General features: G+C 55.0%; 1 protein-coding gene across 8 annotated transcripts in view; it reads left to right on the forward strand.

Moving 5' to 3' along the window:
- The first annotated feature begins 14 nt into the window (after window positions 1–14).
- TBC1D24 (TBC1 domain family member 24) overlaps window positions 15–20919 on the forward strand; it is a 25301-nt gene continuing 4396 nt past the window's right edge. The window contains exons 1-7 of one of the 8 annotated variants that reach the window (XM_046668727.1): window positions 15–90; window positions 15417–15522; window positions 16379–17461; window positions 18103–18120; window positions 18598–18756; window positions 20020–20345; window positions 20478–20578. In XM_046668727.1, the coding sequence (XP_046524683.1) occupies window positions 16497–17461; window positions 18103–18120; window positions 18598–18756; window positions 20020–20308 (1431 nt within the window). In that variant the 5' untranslated portion in view covers window positions 15–90; window positions 15417–15522; window positions 16379–16496 and the 3' untranslated portion in view covers window positions 20309–20345; window positions 20478–20578. Of the gene's footprint in view, window positions 91–6001; window positions 6119–12761; window positions 13001–15416; window positions 15534–16378; window positions 17462–18102; window positions 18121–18597; window positions 18757–20019; window positions 20346–20477; window positions 20579–20919 lie in introns of those variants that run through there. The other 7 variants (XM_046668720.1, XM_046668728.1, XM_046668725.1 and 4 more) reach the window with 7 other exon arrangements.

A 20919-nucleotide genomic window follows, 5' to 3' on the forward strand; every position in this document is an offset into this window, starting at 1 on the left:
GGCGGGGGCGGGGCCGCGTGCACGCGTGCGCAGAAGGGCCCGCGCTGAGACCCGCGGCGAGCTGAGGAGACAGCGGCGCAGCGGGCGGAGGTGGGTGCGCGGCCGGCCCGGCGGGTGGAGGTGGGGGCGTGACCGCCTGGCGCTGGGGCTTCGGGGCTGCGGGGGCTGCGGGGCCGGGTCGCCGGCTGTCACTGCGGCGGGGGCGTGCTGGGGGGGGGCGCGGGGCCGGGCTCGGGGCCTCGGTCCCAGGCGGGGTGCGGGGGCCGCCGCGGCGTGGGTCGGGTGTCGGGGGTCCGCGCGCCCGGGGTCCGAGGCCACCCGCCCGGCACTGCCCGCCGCCCCCGGCGCGGCCCCGCCGACCGAAGCCGACCTCGGCCCCGCCAGACACCCAGCCCGGGGGCAGAGCCGGCGCCCCCAGCAGCCGCTGTCCGCGCGCCCTCCGGCGGCGCAGGGCGAGGCGGCGTCGGAAGGAGCTGTCTCTGTGTCACTCCTTCCTTGGGGCACTTTCCGTCTCTGCGGGGTAGGAAATCCTCTTCTGCACTCGGGATTGCGAGATTCTCTGATACCGTTCTGCCCTCGAAGACCTGCAACCCCCCCCCCCGCACCTAGCCCTGCGCTCGCCCCTCGACGACGCGCCTGCCCACCTGCTGCCCAGGTGTCTGCCAGCCTCCGAGCCCACTGGCTGGCGCCCCCTTGGCCTGGCCGCTGTGCCAGGTGGCAACTGTCCTCCAGGCCGGGCCGGGAGACGGAAGCATTTGCATAGGGCCCCTGGCTGTCTGAACCTCGAGTAGGCGCAGCTGGAGGTCAGGGATGGGCTGCACCTGGTCACCGTCCTTTCTGGGCAGGGGTGCTGGTGGCCTGGCCACAGGTTTTCATTGGTGACCTCAGTATGGAAACAGCTGTGCTGTGGGCCTCCTGGATTACTACTTGCTGGGCTGACATTAAAGGTCAAAGGTTGTCTGAGGACCACTGGGCTGTGCAGAGGCCCAGGCTGACTGTTAGTCAGCTCTATGCCTGGGAGGCACAGGCCTGGTGGCCTTTGTGGCTGTGCGTATGATGCTGGTGTTCTGGTCTTTCCTCAGCTGCTTATTCCTAGGCAGGAGTCTGTCTGCCTTTGCAGGGCCAGTAGAAGCATTCGAAGTTGGTTTTCCATATTTTGCTGTATGTTTGCTTGGAGTCAGCCGGGACTTCTAGGCAATTTCTGCAGACGTAGCTGTTTCCTTCACTTGAGGGTGAGGGCTCCATCTTTACTTTCTATCCCCAGGCATAGTGTAGGCACCTGCGAATGTTTGCTTAATGGTCTTGAAGACAAGTGTGGTGAGAGAAACAAACCCAGCTAAGAAAAGATCAACAACTCGCACAAAGGTTTTACTGTTACCATTCCTAGCAGGTGGTATGACCCCCGTGTGCTTCCTTTTCTTCTGAAGGTTGGTCCTCATTTAATCTTCTCAGCTCTCAGATAAAGCGTTTATGTGAAGGCTTATCACTTATCTAGGGAGTGCTCTGTTTAGAAGCTCGTCTCTCCCTGTGAACAGGGCTGGAGCCATGTCGAATTCATCTTTGTTCGCCCGTTGCTGGGCATGGAGTGGGCCAGGAGTTCTCTCTGAATGGTGGTTAAAATGAACCAAAGTGCTAAAACTAGTGCAGTGGTTTTCATCTGGGTTAAGGGTGACCTTCGGGGAATGTAGAAGTAATCTAGTAATCTAGGCAGGCTTTTCATAACAATAATAAAATTCACCCCCTGGATCTGCAAGTTCGCCTGCAGGTGGGCCTCGCTAGTTCTCACTGACCACACCTGCCAGGACTGTCCAGCAGGCCAAGTGACCTTGGGCATGCAGCATTGCTCCTAATTCTCATTATGGTCTGAGCCAACCTCAGAAGACATATTTAAGTGTTTGCTTTTGGTTTAAAATACATAAGGACAATGAATCAGGTTATTAAAAAGCACTTAACATTTACCCTGTTCAATGTTTTACCTGTTTGAGCATACCTTTTCTGTTATGACAACTCTGTACGTGGAATAAAAAAAAGCCCTTTTCAACTGGAAGCAGCAATTTCAGTGGCTGTTTCAAGTGTCACTTTCCAAATGAAGATAATATCAAAGAAACAAAACCTCAGGCTTTTTACTAAGGATCAACTTGAATTCATTATTTGATGATTTTCGTTATTCTTTCAACACAAGCTTGTTGAAATCCTATTTCACGTGAGGAGGGCTTGCGCTCTGTGGTCTGTGGCTACAAAGTGGAGTGAGTCTCTGCCCTTGAGGAGCTTCCAGTGCAGCGAGGAGACGGGCCAGCAAACTGTGGCCCTGTGGTAGGCACCCCCGTGGAGGCAGACAGAGCTTGCTATGGGCACAGAGGAGTGGCATCCAGCTGGCCTTTACGAGGGGCTTCTGAGAAGGGCTTGAGCTAAAGTTTGAAGAACGGATAGGAGTGGCAAGACCGTGTGAGGCAAAGAGACTTCCGGGCAAAGGGACAGCATTTGTGAAGTAACAAGGGCTTGGCTACCACCCACCCACCAGCTGTTGGGAGAAGGGCAGTGGGGTGAAGAGAGGGAGACGAAGGTAAGGAGCTAGGCTGGTGGCAGATTGGGAGAGCCCTTGAGTACTAGGCCCGAGTTTGAATTTTACCCTGAGAGCGGTGGGAAGCCACCAAGAGATCTTCAGTTTGTGAGTGACTGATCAGATTGTGTTCTCCACTGGGCAGTGGTGGCCGGGATGGGTTGGTGAAGGGCTGCACTGAGTCGGAGGTGGTTAAGGGACCACTGCAGCACATATCACAAGACGTAAGGCCAAGCACTGAGGAAGAGTGACAGGGGATAGAAAGCAGAGCAAGACCATGGGACAAGTAGCTGAAGGGATGGGAAGGGTCCCGGAGAAAGGAGGACTTAGAGAACACTCCAAGATTGGGTGACTGACAGCTGGCAGCGCCATGCCACACAGAGTGTGCTGGAAGGGAGCAGGCTTGGGGGCAGGTGCTGACTTTGAGTTTGCTGAGCTGAGGGTCGGTAAGACTTTGTGGAAGTAGGTGGATGTTTATTGGCTTGGAGCCAGGGAGAGCATTCTGGGCTGGAGAGCATTTTGGGGACTCCTTCCTGTGTGACACTGAAGCCAAGGTGCGGGTTGGGCCTTCCCAGGAGGATGTATAGAGTGAAAAAAAGAAGACCGAGCCCTGGAGGCACTTAATGTCTTATGTCCGTAAAACTCCAAGGAAGTCAGGTGACAGAAGTCTGATAACCCTGGCCTCTGTGCGGCATGGGGGCAGGATAGTAGGCTTTTTTATTTCTGTCACAGAACCCCAGTTTGTTGGTTAGAGTAAACAGCAAAATGTAGGACACTAAAGGTGCAAAACCACGCTACGGATCCCAGGGGCCTTCCTGTCTTGTGTTTATTTGCCTTTTGGGGGAACTTCCAGATTGTCATTCATCTCAAAGGACCCCATTTCACTCTGGACTGAGGATTGGTCCTCTCAGAGTATTCTCACAATTAGATCTCTGAAAAAAGGCCTTCTCAGACCCAGAGACAGACCCAAGGTTGCAGAATCTTCATGGTCCCCTCACTTTCCTTTCTGGACCCCAGTTTCTCTGTGATGCATCAGCGTTGGCAGCAGGCAGGACTTTGGGAAGACTGTTGAGGACACAGAGGCCAAGTGTGTGTGCCCACTCCCCAGTCTTCTCCCACACTGAGGGGCCACGAGTCAGAGGGTGAGCAAATGCTGATACTGCAGAAGGAGCCCCTATCTGCCCACAGACGCACATGGCCCCTCAGGGCTGGCCTGGCCTCTGGATAAGTGCACCGGGGGCTCTTAGCAGTTATCTTTCTCTCTGATGGAACCTGCTTACTCAGGGGCATGTGAGACAAGATCTCATTCTGTCCTGTGCAGTTATGTCCCCCGCCTGGCCATGGGGCCTTGTCAGTCTCCCCTGGATATTACACAAGGATCTGCTGGCAGGGATCAGGTGTGAGCAGTCATGGTTTCTCCCTCCATCCCACCCAGTGGTGCCCTCCTTTTATGGGCGATTGACAACACACTGAGCATGGCTTGGCCTGTTTCCCATAATCTGAAACTGTGTGTCTGCCTAATTGTTACACAATTTTGAGTGGATACCACACACATTGAGGGTTGTTGTTTGCCAGTGGGCAGTTCTGTTCCCAATAAAAGCCCTTCCGCTGTGCAGTGTTCTAAATGCAGCTCATTACCTGCGCCCCACCAGAAGCTCCCCTCACGTCTCTCCCTTCAGCCTTTCCTTGAGTCCTTTTGTCCTCATTCCCTAATTATCTCCTGTGATTCCTTTTCCAGTCAGGGTCATTCCAGCTTTCATCTCTTGGTAAACCTGTGGGCCTTAGAAGGATCTAGGTGTATATGTTATCCCCTCCTGCCTCTGGCATCTTTCCCTGCCTTCTGAGCTGTCCCCTCCCAACCTCCCAGCACACAGGAGCACTCTCCTTCTTCAGCAGCCCAGTGAAGCCCAGGCCTCTGTCTCAGGCCTTTTGGCTGCTTGGAGCCCATAAGGCTAGACTGTGGAACTGTCTTTTAATCTGAGCCATGAATGACGTTCACCAGCCTGCCTCCTTAAAGAGCTGAAGGGCGCGCCAACCCCTGAGTGGCTGTGTTCTCTGAGGCCCTGTCCCATGCCCACGCTATTTCTGCTGCTTCCTGGGCAAAGGCCTCCTTGTCCTCAGGGCCCAGCTGAGGCAGGCGCTGGCTCAGGGAAACCTTCCTGTCCCCTCTTTCCTCATGGGCTGGGGGCCCAGACACGCTGTACTTTCCTCTCATGCACCTGCACCTGAGTTGGCATGGTCAGTACCCCTGTGTCCCCACAGCCAGAAGCTCACTGAGAGCTGGGGCTGGGCCTTGCATCTGTATTCCAGCACTTGGCACACAGGCATTCAGGAAGTGTCTCAAATGCCTATTAAAATGATTAAACCTACAAGGCTCCCTCCTAGGCCGGCTCTGTCATCGAGTCTAGAAGTGCTGCTGAGAGCCTGCTATGTGCCTGGCCTTCTGAGGCACACCTGTCGCAGGTACCTTGCTTGGAATTCAGACCAGTCAGAATTCTCACGCTGCTGACAGCCAAGTTTTCTTCCTCTGCTTCTCTTTCTGTGCAGCTAGCTGATTTATCCTGTGCCCTGGGGGATGTTTTCCCAGACCTGCTGTTGGGTGCACTCTCTGAGCTCGGAAGATAAAGATCCTGAGTGAGCAGGGCCCCATTCCAACCCCAGACCCTGCCTGTGTGGAGGCCAGACCAGGCTGGGGGAAAAGTGTTCAGCCCAAGAAAGGGATGCATGGAACTGTTCTGAGTGGCTAACAAAGGCTGGGGCTCTGCCCTGCTCGGGGTGCCATGCCGTAGGCTCAGGCGCCTCTGGTAAGACCTGCATTTGAACTTCCAACTGGGTGGCAGGCAGATGGGCCGGCCAACTGGCCTGTGGTGCTGTGACTAATGTCTTGTTAATGGTTACACCCCTTTGTACCTGGCACGTGCCCTCCATTGTGTGCCACCAGCAAAGTGCCCACTATCAGGTTCCCCGGTAACCGACTGCCTGGTAGTCACTGTGGAATGCCAGTTGTCATTAATATTTGAAAAATCCCTGTGCTCTGCTTCAGGGCTGAGGCAGGGCACCGCCTGCCTCCCGCCATGTGAAGATGCCTGCTGGGACAGTGACATGCCTAGAGCAAGTTGGCAAATGCTCCCTGTTGTTATTATTTAGGATTAAATTTTCCTCTTGGGCCCAAGTGCTTTGGGATTCTTCCGAGTCTCCATCTGTTTCCTCCTTCCTGGCTACACTGGGTACGGCGTGAGACACCTGGACTCAGAAGTCACAGTCTAGTACAAGAGCTGGGCTCCTAAGCAGGTCATCACAATGGCATGCCAAGAGTTAAAGCAGATTTGGACAAGGAGAGGTGGAGTGCAGCGAGGGCGCCCGCAGCCCTGCCCAGGAGGGAGGTCGGAAGGGCCAGCAAAGGAGGGAGCATTTGGGTTTAGGCTTGAAGCAGATTGGACCGGGAGGAGAAAAGAGAGCAGGTGTGCCCTGCCTCTTCTCCTTCCCAACCGTGGACGTCCCCTGTGTGTGTGGCTGCGGCTGGTGGCCAAGGCTCCTGAAGCTGCTGTTAGAGGGCAGGTAGGGCCAGATCCTGAAGGGAGAGTTGGGGGCAGGAAAGGGTTTCTGTGGAGAGTGTGGCAGAGCACGCTGGGACTCAGAGCTGAGCTGCACTGAAGCCCAGGGAGTATGCAGAGCTTGGGGGAGCCGTGGAGGTGTGGGACTTGAGTTCACAAGAAGATCCTAGGCTGAGGAGAGGATGGACTCCTGCAAAAGCAACAGTTAAGAGACAGGAGGAGAGGCAGGAGCAGAAGCAGCCAGAGAGGTGAAGAGACAGACAGACACAGGGGAGGCCCAGGGAGAGGAGAGCTGAGAGGAGTGGTCAGCCGCGTGCTTCAGGGGGATAAGGGCCCAAAGGTTAGAGCTGGCTGCCAGGCAGTGGAGGCGGGAGGGATGGGAGGCGGGTGCAGCCTGCTCTCACCAGGAGCTTGACTAGGAAGGAAAGAAGAAGGGTAGAGAGGCAGAGCTGGGTGGAGCGTTGAGTTCTGTTGGTGGCTGTTTCGAGGTCTGTCTATAACAGCAGAGAGGGAGCATTAAGAATACAGGAGAGGGGCTGGCCCCGTGGCCGAGTGGTTGGGTTCGCGCGCTCCACTGTGGTGGCCCGGTGTTTCGTCGGTTGGGATCCTGGGCGTGGACGTGGTGCCGCTCGTTGGGCCACATTGGGGCGGCATCCCACGTGCCACAGCTGGAGGGACCTGCAGCTGAGATGTGCAACTGTGTGCTGGGGGAGATTGGGGAGATAAGGCAGAAAAAGAAAAAGAGGAAGAAAAAGATTGGCGGCAGTTGTTGGCTCAGGTGACAATCTTTAAAAAAAAAGAATACAGGAGAGGGGCCAGCCCCGTGGCCAAGTGGTTGGGTGCTCGAGCTCCACTTCCTCTACCTGGGGGTTCTCTGGTTCGGATCCTGGGCGCAGACAACACACTGCTCATCGGGCCATGCTGAGGGGGCATCCCACATAGCACATCCAGAAGAACCTACAACTAGAATATACAACTATGTACATAGGGGCTTAGGGGAGAAGAAGAAGAAAAGAAGATTGGCAACAGATGTTAGCTCAGGTGCCAATCTTTAAAAAATAAAAAGAACACAGGAGAGATGAGGTCCCCAGGAGGTGAGATCCAGGACCAAGGGTGGGGGGTGCAGATCAAAGTCATGGTCAGAGAAGAGAGGAAGCTCCTGCTCGGCACCCCGTTCTTGGGGGAGAATGGGAGAGTGAGGGCCGAGGGCAGGTGTGAAGCTGTAAGCTAGTGCCGCCAGGAATAGAAGTGGGTGCTGTCAAGGCATGCTGAGAAGGGCTGCCAGGGCGTGAGCAGGGCAACACGATTTTTTCCCTCTGCGGTCGGTGTTCGGGTGTGGGGAAGTGTGCTTTCAGGCTGGCTTCTCCTGCGGGTTTTGCTGGGTGGCCAAGACATGAGCACAGGAGGGGCCAGAGCTGGGGCTTAGTGGGACGGGTCTAGGCTGAGCGGGCAAGGAAGGAAAGCTCTGAAGGTGCAGTAGGTGAGGGAAGATGGCGGGGGGGGGGGGGGGGACAGGGAGTAAAGAGCTCCAGGAAGGGGTTATGAAAGAGTGAGGAGAGGTATTTGTGATATGCGTCCTCCAGGTAGAGTGGTCTCAGGATAACCAGGGGTAGATACAGTGGTAGCGATGGAAAGGCTTCTAAAGTCCGGGAGCTTCAAGCCAGGGCTGCCTACTCTACCCTTAAATGCCCTGCAGTGACGGCAGTGAGAGAAGGAGGCTGAGAGCTGAAATGAGAGGAGGCTGGATCCTGATGAGAACTTGGAAGGGGTGCAGGACCTGGGGAGAGCCTGGAGGTGGGGCAGGGTCCTAGGGAGAGCTGGGGGGGGGCCGGGTCCTGAGGAGAGCCTGCTGCTGTCTGCCCAGGAAGAGGAAAGTGCATTGAGGGAGAGGATGAGGAGATTGGGGGATTGTTTCCCACAGACAAGTTCCAGAGCGAGAAGACAGGCAGCAGTGGGGGTGAAGTGGGTAAAAAGCTGGGCAGCAAGGTAGGGGAGTGTGGGGCTCAGTGATGGTGGTCATCCCAGTCAGTGACACTGTCACCACTGGTCACGCAAAGAGTTGGGAATCCTCCTACAACTGAGGCCTGGGGTGGGGCAAGGAGTGTCCTCCACCCACGGTTCCAGACAAAGTCCTGAAACTGGGCCTCTGAGGCCTCCAGCAGATTGCTGGGGGGGATTGGGCATTTCCCTGGCCTCTCACCGGGGCTTGGGGGGGTAGGTGAGAGGACTAGGCCTCTCATGAGGAAATCAAACTTGACTTGGACTTGATGGGAGAAGGTGGTCATCACCTGCCTTGGAATGTGTCCTGCTCAAACACCCAGACCCTTCCTGTTGTCCAAAGTGGATGGCCTCTGAACTATCTCCCGACCCCCCACCTCCCTCCATCTTGTCTTCCTCACAGCTCCACCTGCCCTACCTGACTGGCCAGCCCAGGCGCCCTTGGAGGCTCTGCCCCCACCCAGATGCCCCACAAGCTGAGCTGCACTCTCAGCCACCCAGGCGCACCCTCCCCTCCCACATGCCGTCCCTGTCCTGCTGCGTATTCCTGCCTGGCCAATGCCCCGTGTTCCTTGCACTCTGAGCATCTCCTTATCAGGCAGTGAACGTGTCCTGTAATTGCTATCTTTCTCATCCCAACCTTGCACACCCTGAGGGTTGGAGTGGGGCTTTACCTCTGCCTGCCTGTGTCCTGGTGCCAAGTAGGTGTCGAGGCACTTGTCATTCTGCTGCCTCTTGACCTGTCTGCAGGCTCCACTTCACTGGGGACTGATGGTGTCTATTTCCTTTTTGTGCTAACAGCCTTTAGCAAGGTTGGGGGGCTACCTAGAGAACCCAAAGGTTCTGAATTGCACTCCAGGGGATACTGTCTGACAGGAGCGTGCATTTCTCTGTGGCATGGAACTCCTCAGGCCCAGAGCAGAGCACCTCACTGTCCTCCTTCCCCCTCGGGTCGTCCTACTGCGTGGGCGGGTGTTGAGGCTCCCCCACATCACGTTGGGCTGGAGCCGCAGCCTCCTTCCTCTTCGCTCTTTGTTTCTTGGTCCTGCTCCTGGGGAGCAGACGGAGGATTGCTCAGACTGCAGGGGAAGCGCTGAGACACGACAGCTGACACCAACAGCGCAGCACCCTGTCCTGTGGCACAGTGACTAAGGCCCGGCCAGGCTGAGCCCTGGGTCCTCAGACTGTGAGGTGTTCCTGCAGCCAGGGTGGGGGCAGTGGTCAGGCCAGGCCAGTAGGGATGGGTCAGAGTCCTGGTGAGCGACAGCCTCCCTCTGCACAGGGCTGCGTCTTGCCTGATGGGGCCCTAGTTGGCCCTGTGGTGGTGTTTAGGTGTGTGTAGGGGGTGCTGTCTGTGAGGCTGGCTAGGTGACAGGGAAGTCCAGGAGCCAGTGTGGGCTGAGGGCTGGGCATTTGGGCAGGACCTCAGCACGGCAGCCCAGGGTTCTGCCTCCAACCTGAGCTGCCATGGCTTTGACTGAGAGGCTGAAGGTCTATGTCTAACAGCACTTTAAACTGCCCAGTGGAGTGCCACCTCTGCCCTACCAGAACCCATCCCTGGGCCAGAATTCTCTGTCCGTTCCTTGATTCTCTGTCCCCGGTTTTGGGTCACCTTGTCTGTTAGAATCCACCCCCTGGGCGATCTCTTGGGTCCACCCAGTCTTCTCCATCTTCCCTGGCCAGCCCAGCCCTCCTCATGCCTCCTTTTCTGGACTCTGCCCTCCTTCTTCCTCGGCCACCAGGAAGATGTTTCTAAAATGCAGATCTGATCATGTCACTTCCTGCTTGGACTCTCCTCCTGCTCCCTCATGCATGGGGGCAACGTCCAATCTCCTAGAGCAGCTGGCATGCAAGGCCATTGGTTCCCTCTTATCCTACCTCTGGCCACAACACCGCCTGCCTGAGGCTCCCCAACCTGTTGTGCCCTCCTTCATGCACTTGTCCCCACCCCGACACAGGGCCAACTCCCCATCTTGATATACTTGGGGTACTGTTGCCCCTTCTGTGGTGCGCATGTGTTGTCACCACCCTACCTGGCTTCTCAAGGCACTTATCGCATGTGCTGTGGTCATTGGCCTTCTCAAGAGCCATCTTTTACTCTCTTATTATCCCTGGTGCCCTGCCCAGGACCTGGCACGGAAAAGTCAGCTCAATAGAACTTTGTCAAGTGAATAAAAGTTTGGAGCAAGAGGAGCTATGATGGTGTGCTGGGCACCTGGGAGAGGTGGCCTGGGGACGAAGCACCCAGTGTTGGCAGGTGATTAAGATGGAATCACCCAGGCTTAATGTGCAGGTCTGTTTTTGTCACATGAAAGTGAGTTTGTTTTCAAATACAGTTGTTTTGAGGAAATCATGTTCCCGTGTCCCCACTTAAGAGATGAGAAATGCAGAGATCTTGTGACTCATCAGACCCCACTCGATGTTTTGGGACAGTAGTGGCAATTGAGAAGCCAGCCCTGAACTTGCTGAAGAGGCAGCATGGGCAGAGCTGACCGTCCTGGGTGCCTGTGTCCCTGCAGTGGGAGAGGGGTCCCCATGAGCGCTCTGGAACCTCACAGACCTGGGTTGGTTCTCCTTGTGCTTGGGACCCCCAGGTACTTTTCTGTATCCCCGTTTCCTCGTCTGTAAAGTGGAGCAAGTCTCCGTGTCTTGGGGTTGTCCTCAGGATTAAAGGAAATAGGACTGTGAAGCTAAATCACCAGGCAGCCAGCCACTGTGCAACTTGTATTCCATGGTCCCTGAGGATGGGGGTGGGAGGTGGTCCTGCTTGAATAGGAGATGCCAGCTGCTTGGTCCTGGGTGTCGCCTGTCCCACTGTCCACAGTGAGGTCTTGTCCTCCCTCCCATATCCATGTTCTCCTCCCACCCCTACCTGGTCAGAGATCTGCTTGGAGGGCTACACACCTGATAGAGTGGAGCTGGCGGATTCAGGGGGCCTGGGCTCCTCCCCCAGCTGGCTGCTTCCCTCTTCCTGTGGGCACTCCTGGGGGCTTCACCATGGCAGACAGAGTTGTGGTTTATTCGAGCTCCTATGCGGTGTTCCTGGCCGAAGTGTTGTGTCACAGGAAGTCCCTTTCCCAGAAAAAGCTTCCTTGGCCCGGGCCCATCGGGAGGGGGCCATGACTGTGGGCCTGGAGCTGCTGAAGGGTGCCCCTTGCACATTGGGTCTCAGCAGAGCCTGCAGTGGACTTGCTCTTGGCGGACTCAGGGCAGTGTACTCTGGCCAGAGGGCACAGTGGTCATCAAGACAGAACGGAGAGCTGGACCAAAGTATCACTGACATAGCAAGATAACATTTTGGGGGAAATAGAGGTCACTCACTTCCACTTACATTTTTTTTTTTTTAAAGAAATATTTGCTTCCCATCAGGTAGCCTGAACTCTCAAAACAGGCACAGTCTTTGTGAGGAAAAAGGATGACATGAGGGTCACTGGAAGGGACTTGAGGGGGTGGGGAAGCTACAGCATGAGCAAGGAAGAGGAAGCAGGTCTGTCAGAGAGGCTGCTGGAGGGACTGTCTCTGAAGAGAGAGCAGGGGACCTGCTTGAGCCTGTGGGAGAACCTTGGAGATGGCCTTCTGTGGCTGCACCTCCCCCATGAGGAGGAGACGTGCTCTGGCCCCTCGGCAGGATGGGGCATTGACCCACTGGAACCGTCACTCCCGAGACATCCCTGAGCCAGTGCCAGGTCAGGAGACCCTGAGGAGCAGTAACAACAAGATGCCCCTGGGACACCTGAGCTGCCCTGGTGTGCCAGGCTGGGCTGAGTGCTTTCTATAAACAGTCTCAGTTAATCCTCACAACAGTTGGCTTTTAAACACATCCGTTGGATCACATCCCTTCCCTTCAAATAAAATCTCAACTCCGTTCTTCCACGCGCAGTCTGGCCTGCGGGCGTCTCCACTGGTCTCCTTTGCGTGCCCTGGCCGTGCTGGACGCTCTTCTGTTCTGGGAGCGCACCAGCCCGGGCCTGCCTCATGGCCTTTGCACTTGCTCTTCTCGTTGTCCGGAGTGACTTTCCTCAGCCTTTTGGCTGCTTCCCTCTCATCGCTTCAGCACAAATTGGGAGAGGTCTGCCCTGACGACCTTAGCTAAAGTAGCTGCCAGCCTCCAGAGTGCTGTGTGGTGTCCCCCGCTGTCCAAAATGATCCTGTCTGCAGTTCTTGTGAGTCTAATAGGATGCTAAGTGGAATTTTTCCTGTTTTCCTGGAATTGCAGGCTAGGCCCAAAGCTGAGGACGAAAGACACAAAGTACTTCCCTATGTTCCAAATTCACGGAGCTGCCAGCTGCTGGAGCTGGCCTCCTCCCACAGCTGATGGGGAGGTACCACCTCTGAGAGCCAGCCCTGTCCCCACCCCCATTCCTCTGCAGTGAACTTGCGGGGCAGGGGGTTGGCTTTTAGGTGAGTGCAGTATTTGTGGTGAGAAATTATTCCCTCTCTCCCCCTCCTGAGGCGAAGGGAAAGTCGTTTTCCAAGGCACCTGCTGACTGGGCCCTGCTGGCCTTCTGCCGTGGCATGTCACCCACACCCGTCAGTGAGCCCAGAGTAAGAGCTCAGCCCACAGATGTCGCTTGGGGACTAATGCTGTGTTTTACAGACGGGCATCTGCTGTTCAGGAAGAGACCTGGCTTGTCTGAGGTTGGGGCAAACAAGTGGCAGAGCCGGACTTTGAAGCCAGGCCCGTCTGACTTTGGACTCGATCATTTCCTGCGTCAGCTCCTGTCTCCCTTCTCTACCCCCAGCTGCCCAGTGTGGACAAGAAAGCATGGCCTTCCTCGGGCTTGGCACCTTTGTCAGGAGCTGGGGGACTGTGGGGAACAAGTGAAGCCTTGTTTCCTGCTGGGGGCAGGTGGTGTGGACAGCGATGCCCAACGGCTGAGAGCTGCAGGTGAATCACTGGGAGGGAGTGTCGCTTCAGCTCTGCCGCCTACCTCTGAGCGGGAGGGTCTGCCTGCAGGTTGGCACGTTTTTGATCTGTTTCCTGCCCCCTGACTTCCCCATCCTGACAGCCAGCTTAAACAGTCTAACTTGGTTGTGAATGTGTGTGCACGGAAATGCAAGAAAAAGGTTTTGAAGGATGCGCACTAAAATGTGGACAGTGACTGTTGTCCGCAGAAGAGGGAGTAGGATTGAGGGGATAACTTGAACAGGACTCTACAGTTTTACTCTCTAATTTTGTATTGTTTGGCATTTTTGTGATTATGCGTTCATGTTAAAAAAACCCTAAGAGGGGCCGGCCCCGTGGCTGAGTGGTTAAGTTTGCGCGCTCTGCTTCGGCAGCCCAGGGTTTCTCAGGTTCGGATCCTGGGCACCAACATGCCTCGGCTCATTAAGCCATACTGAGGTGGCATCCCACATGCCACAACTAGAAGGACCTACAACTAAAAATACACAACTATGTACCGGGGGGCTTTGGGAGAAAAAGGAAAAATAAAATCTTAAAAAAAAAAAAAAAAAGGAATCTTAAAAAAAACCAAAACCCTAAGAAAACCCCTGAAGCTGGTTTTATCGACACCTCAGGAGGTTTCTGTGAGCCTTGATTGCAGCCCTAGAAACACCTTTCTAGGAGGGGCTTGGGAAGGAGGCCTGTGGGGGGCCAGGGGGCTCCTTCAGGGTCTCCTGCCCGTGTCCTTGTCTTGGAGTCCCTCCGAATCCAGCACGGCCCTGGGTGACTTGCTGCAGAAACAAAGCCGTGGGTCTGCTGCTCCCTGAAGGGCCTTCGGCAGGAACTCTCCAGGTGCAGCAGCCGTTCTTCAAGTCTCCAGTTTAATGTTCAACCCGAATCGGAGGCCGGCTGAGTGAGGCTTGGCACTGTCGTGTCCAGCTCCTTTTCTGTTTATAAACAAGTTTATTGCCCTGAGAAGGAGCTGGTTCTTTTCATGCAGACAGGATGGGCCTGGGGTCCCTCCAGACGTTAGTGGGCTCAGAGCCTAGAATGAAGGATTTAAACTCTGTAGGAAGTTGACACGGGGAAAATGGTGGAGTGCAGCCTGGGTGTAGCTGTGGGGACGACGTGAGTGGGCCTATTGGCCTGGCCTTCAGAACCTGGGGGAGGGGGAACCCTCACTGCTTTCCTTCCCAGGACAGAGCAAATGGATCAACTGCCATTAGAGTTTCTTGTCTTCCAAGGAAGAAGGTTCCAGCACTGCAGCCGGCCTGGTCCTATTGTGGGCAAGGCTTTTCCAGTGAGACATGTTAAATGGATGTTCTTACAAAACCTTATTTTAATTGATGTTTTCCATGAGGAAGCCCCTATAAGAACAGTATCAGTGGATATATATCCCAAAGAACTGGAAGCAGGGACTTGAACAGACCTTTGTACACCGTGTTCACAGCAGCATGATGCACACAGTAGCCAAAAAGTGGAAACAACCCAAACGTCCATTGACAGATGAGTGAATAGACAACGTGTGGTCTACCCACACAATGGAATATTATTTACCCATTAAAAGGAATTAAATTCTAGCATTAATAATAAAAAAAGGAATTAAATTCTAGTAAATGGGGGGGCAGGGATGAATAGGTGGAGCACAGAGGATTTTTAGGGCAGTGGAAATACTCTGTATGATACTGTAATGAGGATACATGTCACTTTACATTTGTCTAAATTCACAGAATGTACAACACCAGGAGTGAACTCTCATTAATCTCTAGATTTTGGGTGATTATGATGTGTCAATGTAGGTAAATCGATTGTAACAAATGTACCACTCTGGTGAGAAATGTTGATAATGGGAGGCTGTGCTTGTGTAGGGGCAGGGGGTATATGGGAAATCTCTGTACCTTCCTCTCAGTTTTGCTGTGGACCTAAAACTGCTCTAAAAAAATAAAGTCTTAAATTAAAAAAAATATTCTGATACATGCTATAAACATCGATGAACCTTGAGGACGTTATGATCAGTGAAATAAGCCAGACAGAAAAGGACGAATATTGTATGGTTCCACTAATATGAGTACTTAGAGCAGTCAAATTGATGGAGACAGAAAGTAGAAGGTGGGTGCCAGGGCCTGGGGGAGGGGGAGAGGGAGTTTAATGGGGACAAAGTTTCAATTGGGGAAGACAGAAAGGTTCTGCAGAGGGACAGTGGTGATGGCTGCACAATATGTGAGTGTACTTAATGCCACTGAACTGTGCACTTAAAAACTGTTAAGATGGTAAATTTTGTTATGCGTATTTTACTGAAATAAGAAAAAATACTGTATCAAGGTACTTTCTCAAGACGTCTTCACACACATACAGATTTTACGCTGTAATTCTTTCCACTCAATGTTCTTAAGGTATTATTTGCTTTTTCTATTTTCAGATGTTCTAGATGCAAGAGAAACTGGAGTGATCTGGTCATTTACCAAAACTCTCTGAAGCAAACCCTTGTGACATCTCCAGACACTTTTCCCACCCCAATCGGAAAGGTTAGTCTGAGGTATGCGGGCAGACTATTGTGGTTTGAGCCTACAGTAGCCTTTGGCAAAAACAGATGTTAAATTGTGGTATTCTGAATGGTAGACTTCTGCCTCGCTGTCCACATGCAGTGACACTTCAGCTAGAGAGTCTCAAATAGCATATCTTACTCATTTTTTTTTTATGTCTACCTGAATCTCCATAGTTGCCCATAATGGAGAGAGAGCACCAAATCCCCTCAATACTTCTGGCTTGTTTGGACCCAGAAATGTCTAGTTTTGAACCTGTAACACCTTCCATTTATTTCTCAGTCCTCATATCTACTCCCACCAGTGATTCTTCTCTGGAGTGCCTGCCTGAAACTTAGCTGGTATTTCTAGAAAGTTAAGAACTGGCCTCTAGATTCCAGCCTAGGGACAGTGAGGCAACATAGATGTGTGTCTTTCTCAGGATACGCAGCTGGTTAAAGGCCAGCTGAAAGGCAGCGTCTCTTGGCTTACTGGGGTCTTCTTGACCAGCAGCTCCTTTTCAGAAGGCCAGCAGGCAGGCTGCAGGGTGGTATGTGGGGACTTGGTGGGCCACCCAACCCCAAGCAAAGAGTTGTTTTCAGCAGGGTCAGACTCTCAAAGCCCTTCTGGAAACTCATCTCTAGCCTCTTGTTACTCAGAATCCATATTACCTATTCCAGTAATTTCATAAGCCCCATGAAAAGAAGCTATATTCCAGAGTTCATAGTGAATTCTCAAAATACCCACTTATCTTAAATGGAAGGCCTTGTAATACTTTATAGAAAGGTTAAAACAAAACATGTTCTTTAAAATGGGAACCTTCGTACATGTGTATTAAGCATGGTTTTTAATCTTACAGAGTATGGGAGTGCAAACAGGTTAGCAAAGAAGCCTCGAAGAAGGGGCTGGAGGATTTGGCTGCTCTTTGCGCCCTCCTGGCAGCCCAGGGCCGTCCTGCTGGGTGTGTGCCCTGCACTATGGACTCCCCGGGGTACAACTGCTTTGTGGACAAAGACAAAATGGACGCTGCCATCCAGGACCTGGGGCCCAAGGAGCTGAGTTGCACCGAGCTGCAGGAGCTGAAGCAGCTGGCACGCCAGGGCTACTGGGCCCGCAGCTATGCCCTGAGGGGAAAGGTGTACCAGCGCCTGATCCGGGACATCCCCTGCCGCACGGTGACGCCCGATGCCAGCGTGTACAGCGACATCGTGAGCAAGATTGTGGGCAAGCACAGCAGCAGCAGCCTGCCCTTGCCTGAATTTGTGGACAACACGCAGGTGCCCAGTTACTGCCTGAACACACGAGGCGAGAGCGCTGTGCGTAAGATCCTGCTGTGCATTGCCAACCAGTTCCCTGACATTTCCTTCTGCCCCGCCCTGCCCTCCGTTGTGGCCCTGCTGCTCCACTACAGCATTGATGAGGCCGAGTGCTTCGAGAAGGCCTGCCGCATCTTGGCCTGCAACGACCCCAGCAAGAAGCTGATCGACCAGAGCTTCCTGGCCTTTGAGTCTTCCTGCATGACGTTTGGGGACCTGGTGAACAAGTACTGCCAGGCAGCCCACAAGCTGATGGTGGCTGTGTCAGAGGATGTCCTGCAGGTCTATGCGGACTGGCAGCGCTGGCTGTTCGGGGAGCTGCCCCTCAACTACTTTGCTCGCGTCTTTGATGTCTTCCTGGTGGAAGGTTACAAGGTGTTGTACCGAGTCGCACTGGCAATCCTCAAGTTCTTCCACAAGGTGAGAGCTGGGCAGCCGCTCGAGTCAGACAACGTGAAGCAGGATATTCGCACCTTTGTCAAAGACATCGCCAAGACCGTGTCTCCCGAGAAGCTGCTGGAGAAAGCATTTGCCATCCGTCTCTTCTCTCGGAAGGAGATTCAGCTCCTGCAGATGGCCAATGAGAAAGCTCTGAAGCAGAAGGGTATTACCGTCAAGCAGAAGAGGTGGGCAGGTCCCTTGAGGCTGTGGGTGTCGCTGGCCCCTAGGCAGGTTGTGAAGGGCCCACGTAGGGCGAGGTTTTGGTAGAATGCATTCTGGCGGCTTGGGGCATGAGCTTGTCCTGCCAGCCTCTTGGTCTGTCTGAGCCAGCCAGCCGTGCATGCATGGATAGAAAATCCCAGAAAAGGAGAAAGAGCCTTCATGGCCACAGCCACAGGCTGCCAAGGCAACTGTGGACACAGAGGGTACAGGGTCCTGTCCTCAGGCATGAGGCCCATGGCTGAGGTGGAAGCTGGATACTGTGAGGTCAGAAGGTCCGGCATTTGGCCAGGCTGGCCTCCTTGGGTCATTTCAGAGCAGCCCCTGCTCCACCCCTCCAGCTCTGGGCTCTCTTGCTGGCCATTTTTGTGGCTGCTGGTTGTGTCCCCGCCTTGCCCTGAGCACAGCCCCCTGGGGAGCAGGGAAGGGCCCACAGTGTCCTGACACCATCTTGGGGCGGACACTGTGACTATGCCATAGGTGGGAGGTCTTTTTCCTGGGCCAAAGGCAGGTGTGTCCTGCGCATCAGTATTTGCCACTAACCTCTCCATGTCTGTTTTATTTTTCTTCCTTTTCTCCGTGTCCATTGCTTCCTCCTGTTTTTCAGTGTTTCACTTTCTAAAAGGTAGGTCTGGAAACCACATCTCCACACCTGGCTTCTCTCTGCCTTCCAGCCTTGCTCTCCCAGGGCCTGGCTGCTTGCTCTGGCTCTCAGGGCTGGCTTCAGCAGTGCTGCCTCTGAGCCTGGCCAACGTTCAGGCACCATCTCTCTGTCTGTCTGTCTGTCTATCTGCTGAGCTGCCTCAATTGTGCTGTTTGCGGGTGCTTGGCTGGCCCTAAAGCATTGTTTTGCCAGAGCTGACTTGCTCTCTGTCCCCATTCTTAGAGAAAAGGTGCTTTTGTCTCCACCCAGGCTGGGTGCTCTCCCTTCTTTTAAGGGGATGGGGCTCCAGGGATCGGCTCCACCCCGTTCCTTCCTGAATAGGTGACAGGCTCCCTCCAAGCTTAGCTCCCACCAGGGGTTCTGCAGGTCTCCGGGCTAGGGGGCGTGGTCAGGGCTGGGGTGGCTGCCCAGCTCTGACCCACTCCCCACTCTCCCTAGGCAGTTTGTGCACCTGGCTGTCCACGCGGAGAACTTCCACTCGGAGATCGTCAGTGTGAAGGAGATGAGAGACATCTGGTCCTGGGTCCCTGAGCGGTTTGCCCTCTGCCAGCCCCTCCTGCTCTTCTCCTCACTGCAGCACGGGTACAGCCTGACCAGGTAACACCCAGGAGGCCAGGAGAGGCTGGGCCTGCCCTCCCAAGGCCCCAAGGCATGGGCTTCAAGGGCCAGACTGTAAGGAGGGGCAGAGCGAGCTGTGGAGTTGCCCAGCTTCAAGTCCTGCCCGCTCTTCTGGGAAGTCGCTGTGGTGGATGGAAATGGGCCTTTGAATATGGGCACCTGGGCGAGGCCCTGCCTCTTCCTGGGGGGCCCTAGAATGAGGAGCCCCTTCTCTGGGCTTCTCTCACTCCCAGGCCACTCAAACTTCAGGGCTCATTGCCGTATATGCCATGGCTCCAGGTCCCTGGGTAGGTGTTGTGAGGACACAGGAGGCAGAATTCCCACCCAGGAGCTTCCAGACCTGTGGGAGAGGACCAGTCGAGGAACAGGCCTTGGTTCACTCCTCCCCCTCCCCCACCTTGTCAGTCCACAAGCCAGGTCCACGTTGGCTCTGTGGGGCTCTGCCTGTGCGGGGCCCTGGCTGGTGTCCAGACTATGCCTCACAAGGCAGCTCTACCAGGGGCAGCGCCCCCCTTGAGTCTCAGACAGCAGGTGTCCTCAGAAGCTCTGGCTTGGGTCACAGGTGACCTGGCAGAGGTGACACAGGCAGAACTGGCCCAGCCCACGTGGCAGGCACCGTCTGAGCCCCACAAGCATTATGGCATAGCCAGAGCTGCATTCACCCAGCCCCCACTCTGTGCGATGTGGGAGGCCCTCTGAGGGACGGCCAAGTAGGGCCACCTGGGATGCCAGCCAAGCCCTGGACACCTGGCACCGCCACTGTGGCAGCCTCAGGCCTCCTCACGCACTTCCCAGAGCCACCCAGCTCCCACGTGTTCGGGCTCCTAAGGACGTTCTGAGCTTTTCTAGAGCAGGGACCTGTTCCTCTGGTTCTAGCTTCCCAGTGGCACCTGGCACATGGCTGGCTCTGCCTGCTGGGGGCCATCTCCTGTGCACCTTCTCCCCTGTGTCATACAGGGAGACCGTCCTGAGGTGCCTGACTGCTTGGCCTGCAGGCTGCCTGGCTGGGTCTCTATCTTGGCTGAGAAGAGTGCTCAGGCCAGGGCGATGCCAGGTCCTTGGCCACTGTTCCTGGTCCCCAGGAGAGAAGGACACACAGTTCCCAGGCCCGTCCACCCCCAGACAGCCCATATTTCTCAGATGCTATGGGTACTGGTCAGCAGAGGCTGGCTAGAGGTGGCGGGGAGGGCTGCAGGGGTGACAGCTGCCGTCAGGGCTGGCACGTGTGGTCTCTGCCCCCAGGTTCTATTTCCAGTGTGAAGGACATGAGCCCACCCTCCTGCTCATCAAGACCACGCAAAAGGAGGTGAGAAAGGCCCAGAGGGAGCCTGGGGTCCTGGCCTATGCTGAGCTCTGGGGAGTCTGCTCTCCTGCGGCCTCCACCCAGGCTTCCTGTGCTTCGGGGCACAGCGCAAAGCCAGCTCTCCACAGAGAGGTGAATCCAGCGCCCCGTCTGACCTCCCCAAGTACCCAGGGCCTCCCCATTTCCCCGGGGGGTCTAGGCCCCTGCAGAAACAGCCTGGCAGCTTAGAGGAGCATTGCAGAAATGGCTAGTGAGCCAGCGCCAGGTGAGTCAGCTGCCCCCACCAGCCTCCGCCCCCTGACAGATGGTTCTCAGAGCCCTGTCCTCTGTAGTAGCTGTCACCCAGGAAGTACCTGAGACGTCTGGAAAAGTCAGAGCTTGTGTGCCCTCATCCTAGGGGCGTCTGCATGCGGTAGAGGCTCCTTGTTCAGAGGCTCCCAAACCTGCCCCATGGGAGTTTTAGGCTCCTCCACCCGTTCCAGACTGCGCCTGTTATACCAGGTGACTGATTGTCAGACACTTTGAGTAAACCCTGCAGCCACTCAACAGACTGACTCTCTAATGGTGAAATCAAGTGCTCTGCTGGCTGATGGGGGTGTTGGGGAATGTTTTTGAGTAGGAGTACCTCCTGGAAGCTGCCATCTGAGGGACGTCTCTGGGGCTGATGTCCTAAATCAAAGTGTGCACATGGGGCTTGTTCCCATGCTCGGGGGCCAAGGAGGGAAATGGAAATATCCTAAACAAAGTGATGGCAGCAAGGCAACCACCCCACCTTGCTGCCAGCCCTGCACCCTCTGAACTCTGACCTCCCCACACCACTCTCCACCTGCTGCCCTTGC

This window comes from Equus quagga, chromosome 7 (assembly GCF_021613505.1).
Source record: "Equus quagga isolate Etosha38 chromosome 7, UCLA_HA_Equagga_1.0, whole genome shotgun sequence".
NCBI lineage: Eukaryota > Metazoa > Chordata > Mammalia > Perissodactyla > Equidae > Equus > Equus quagga.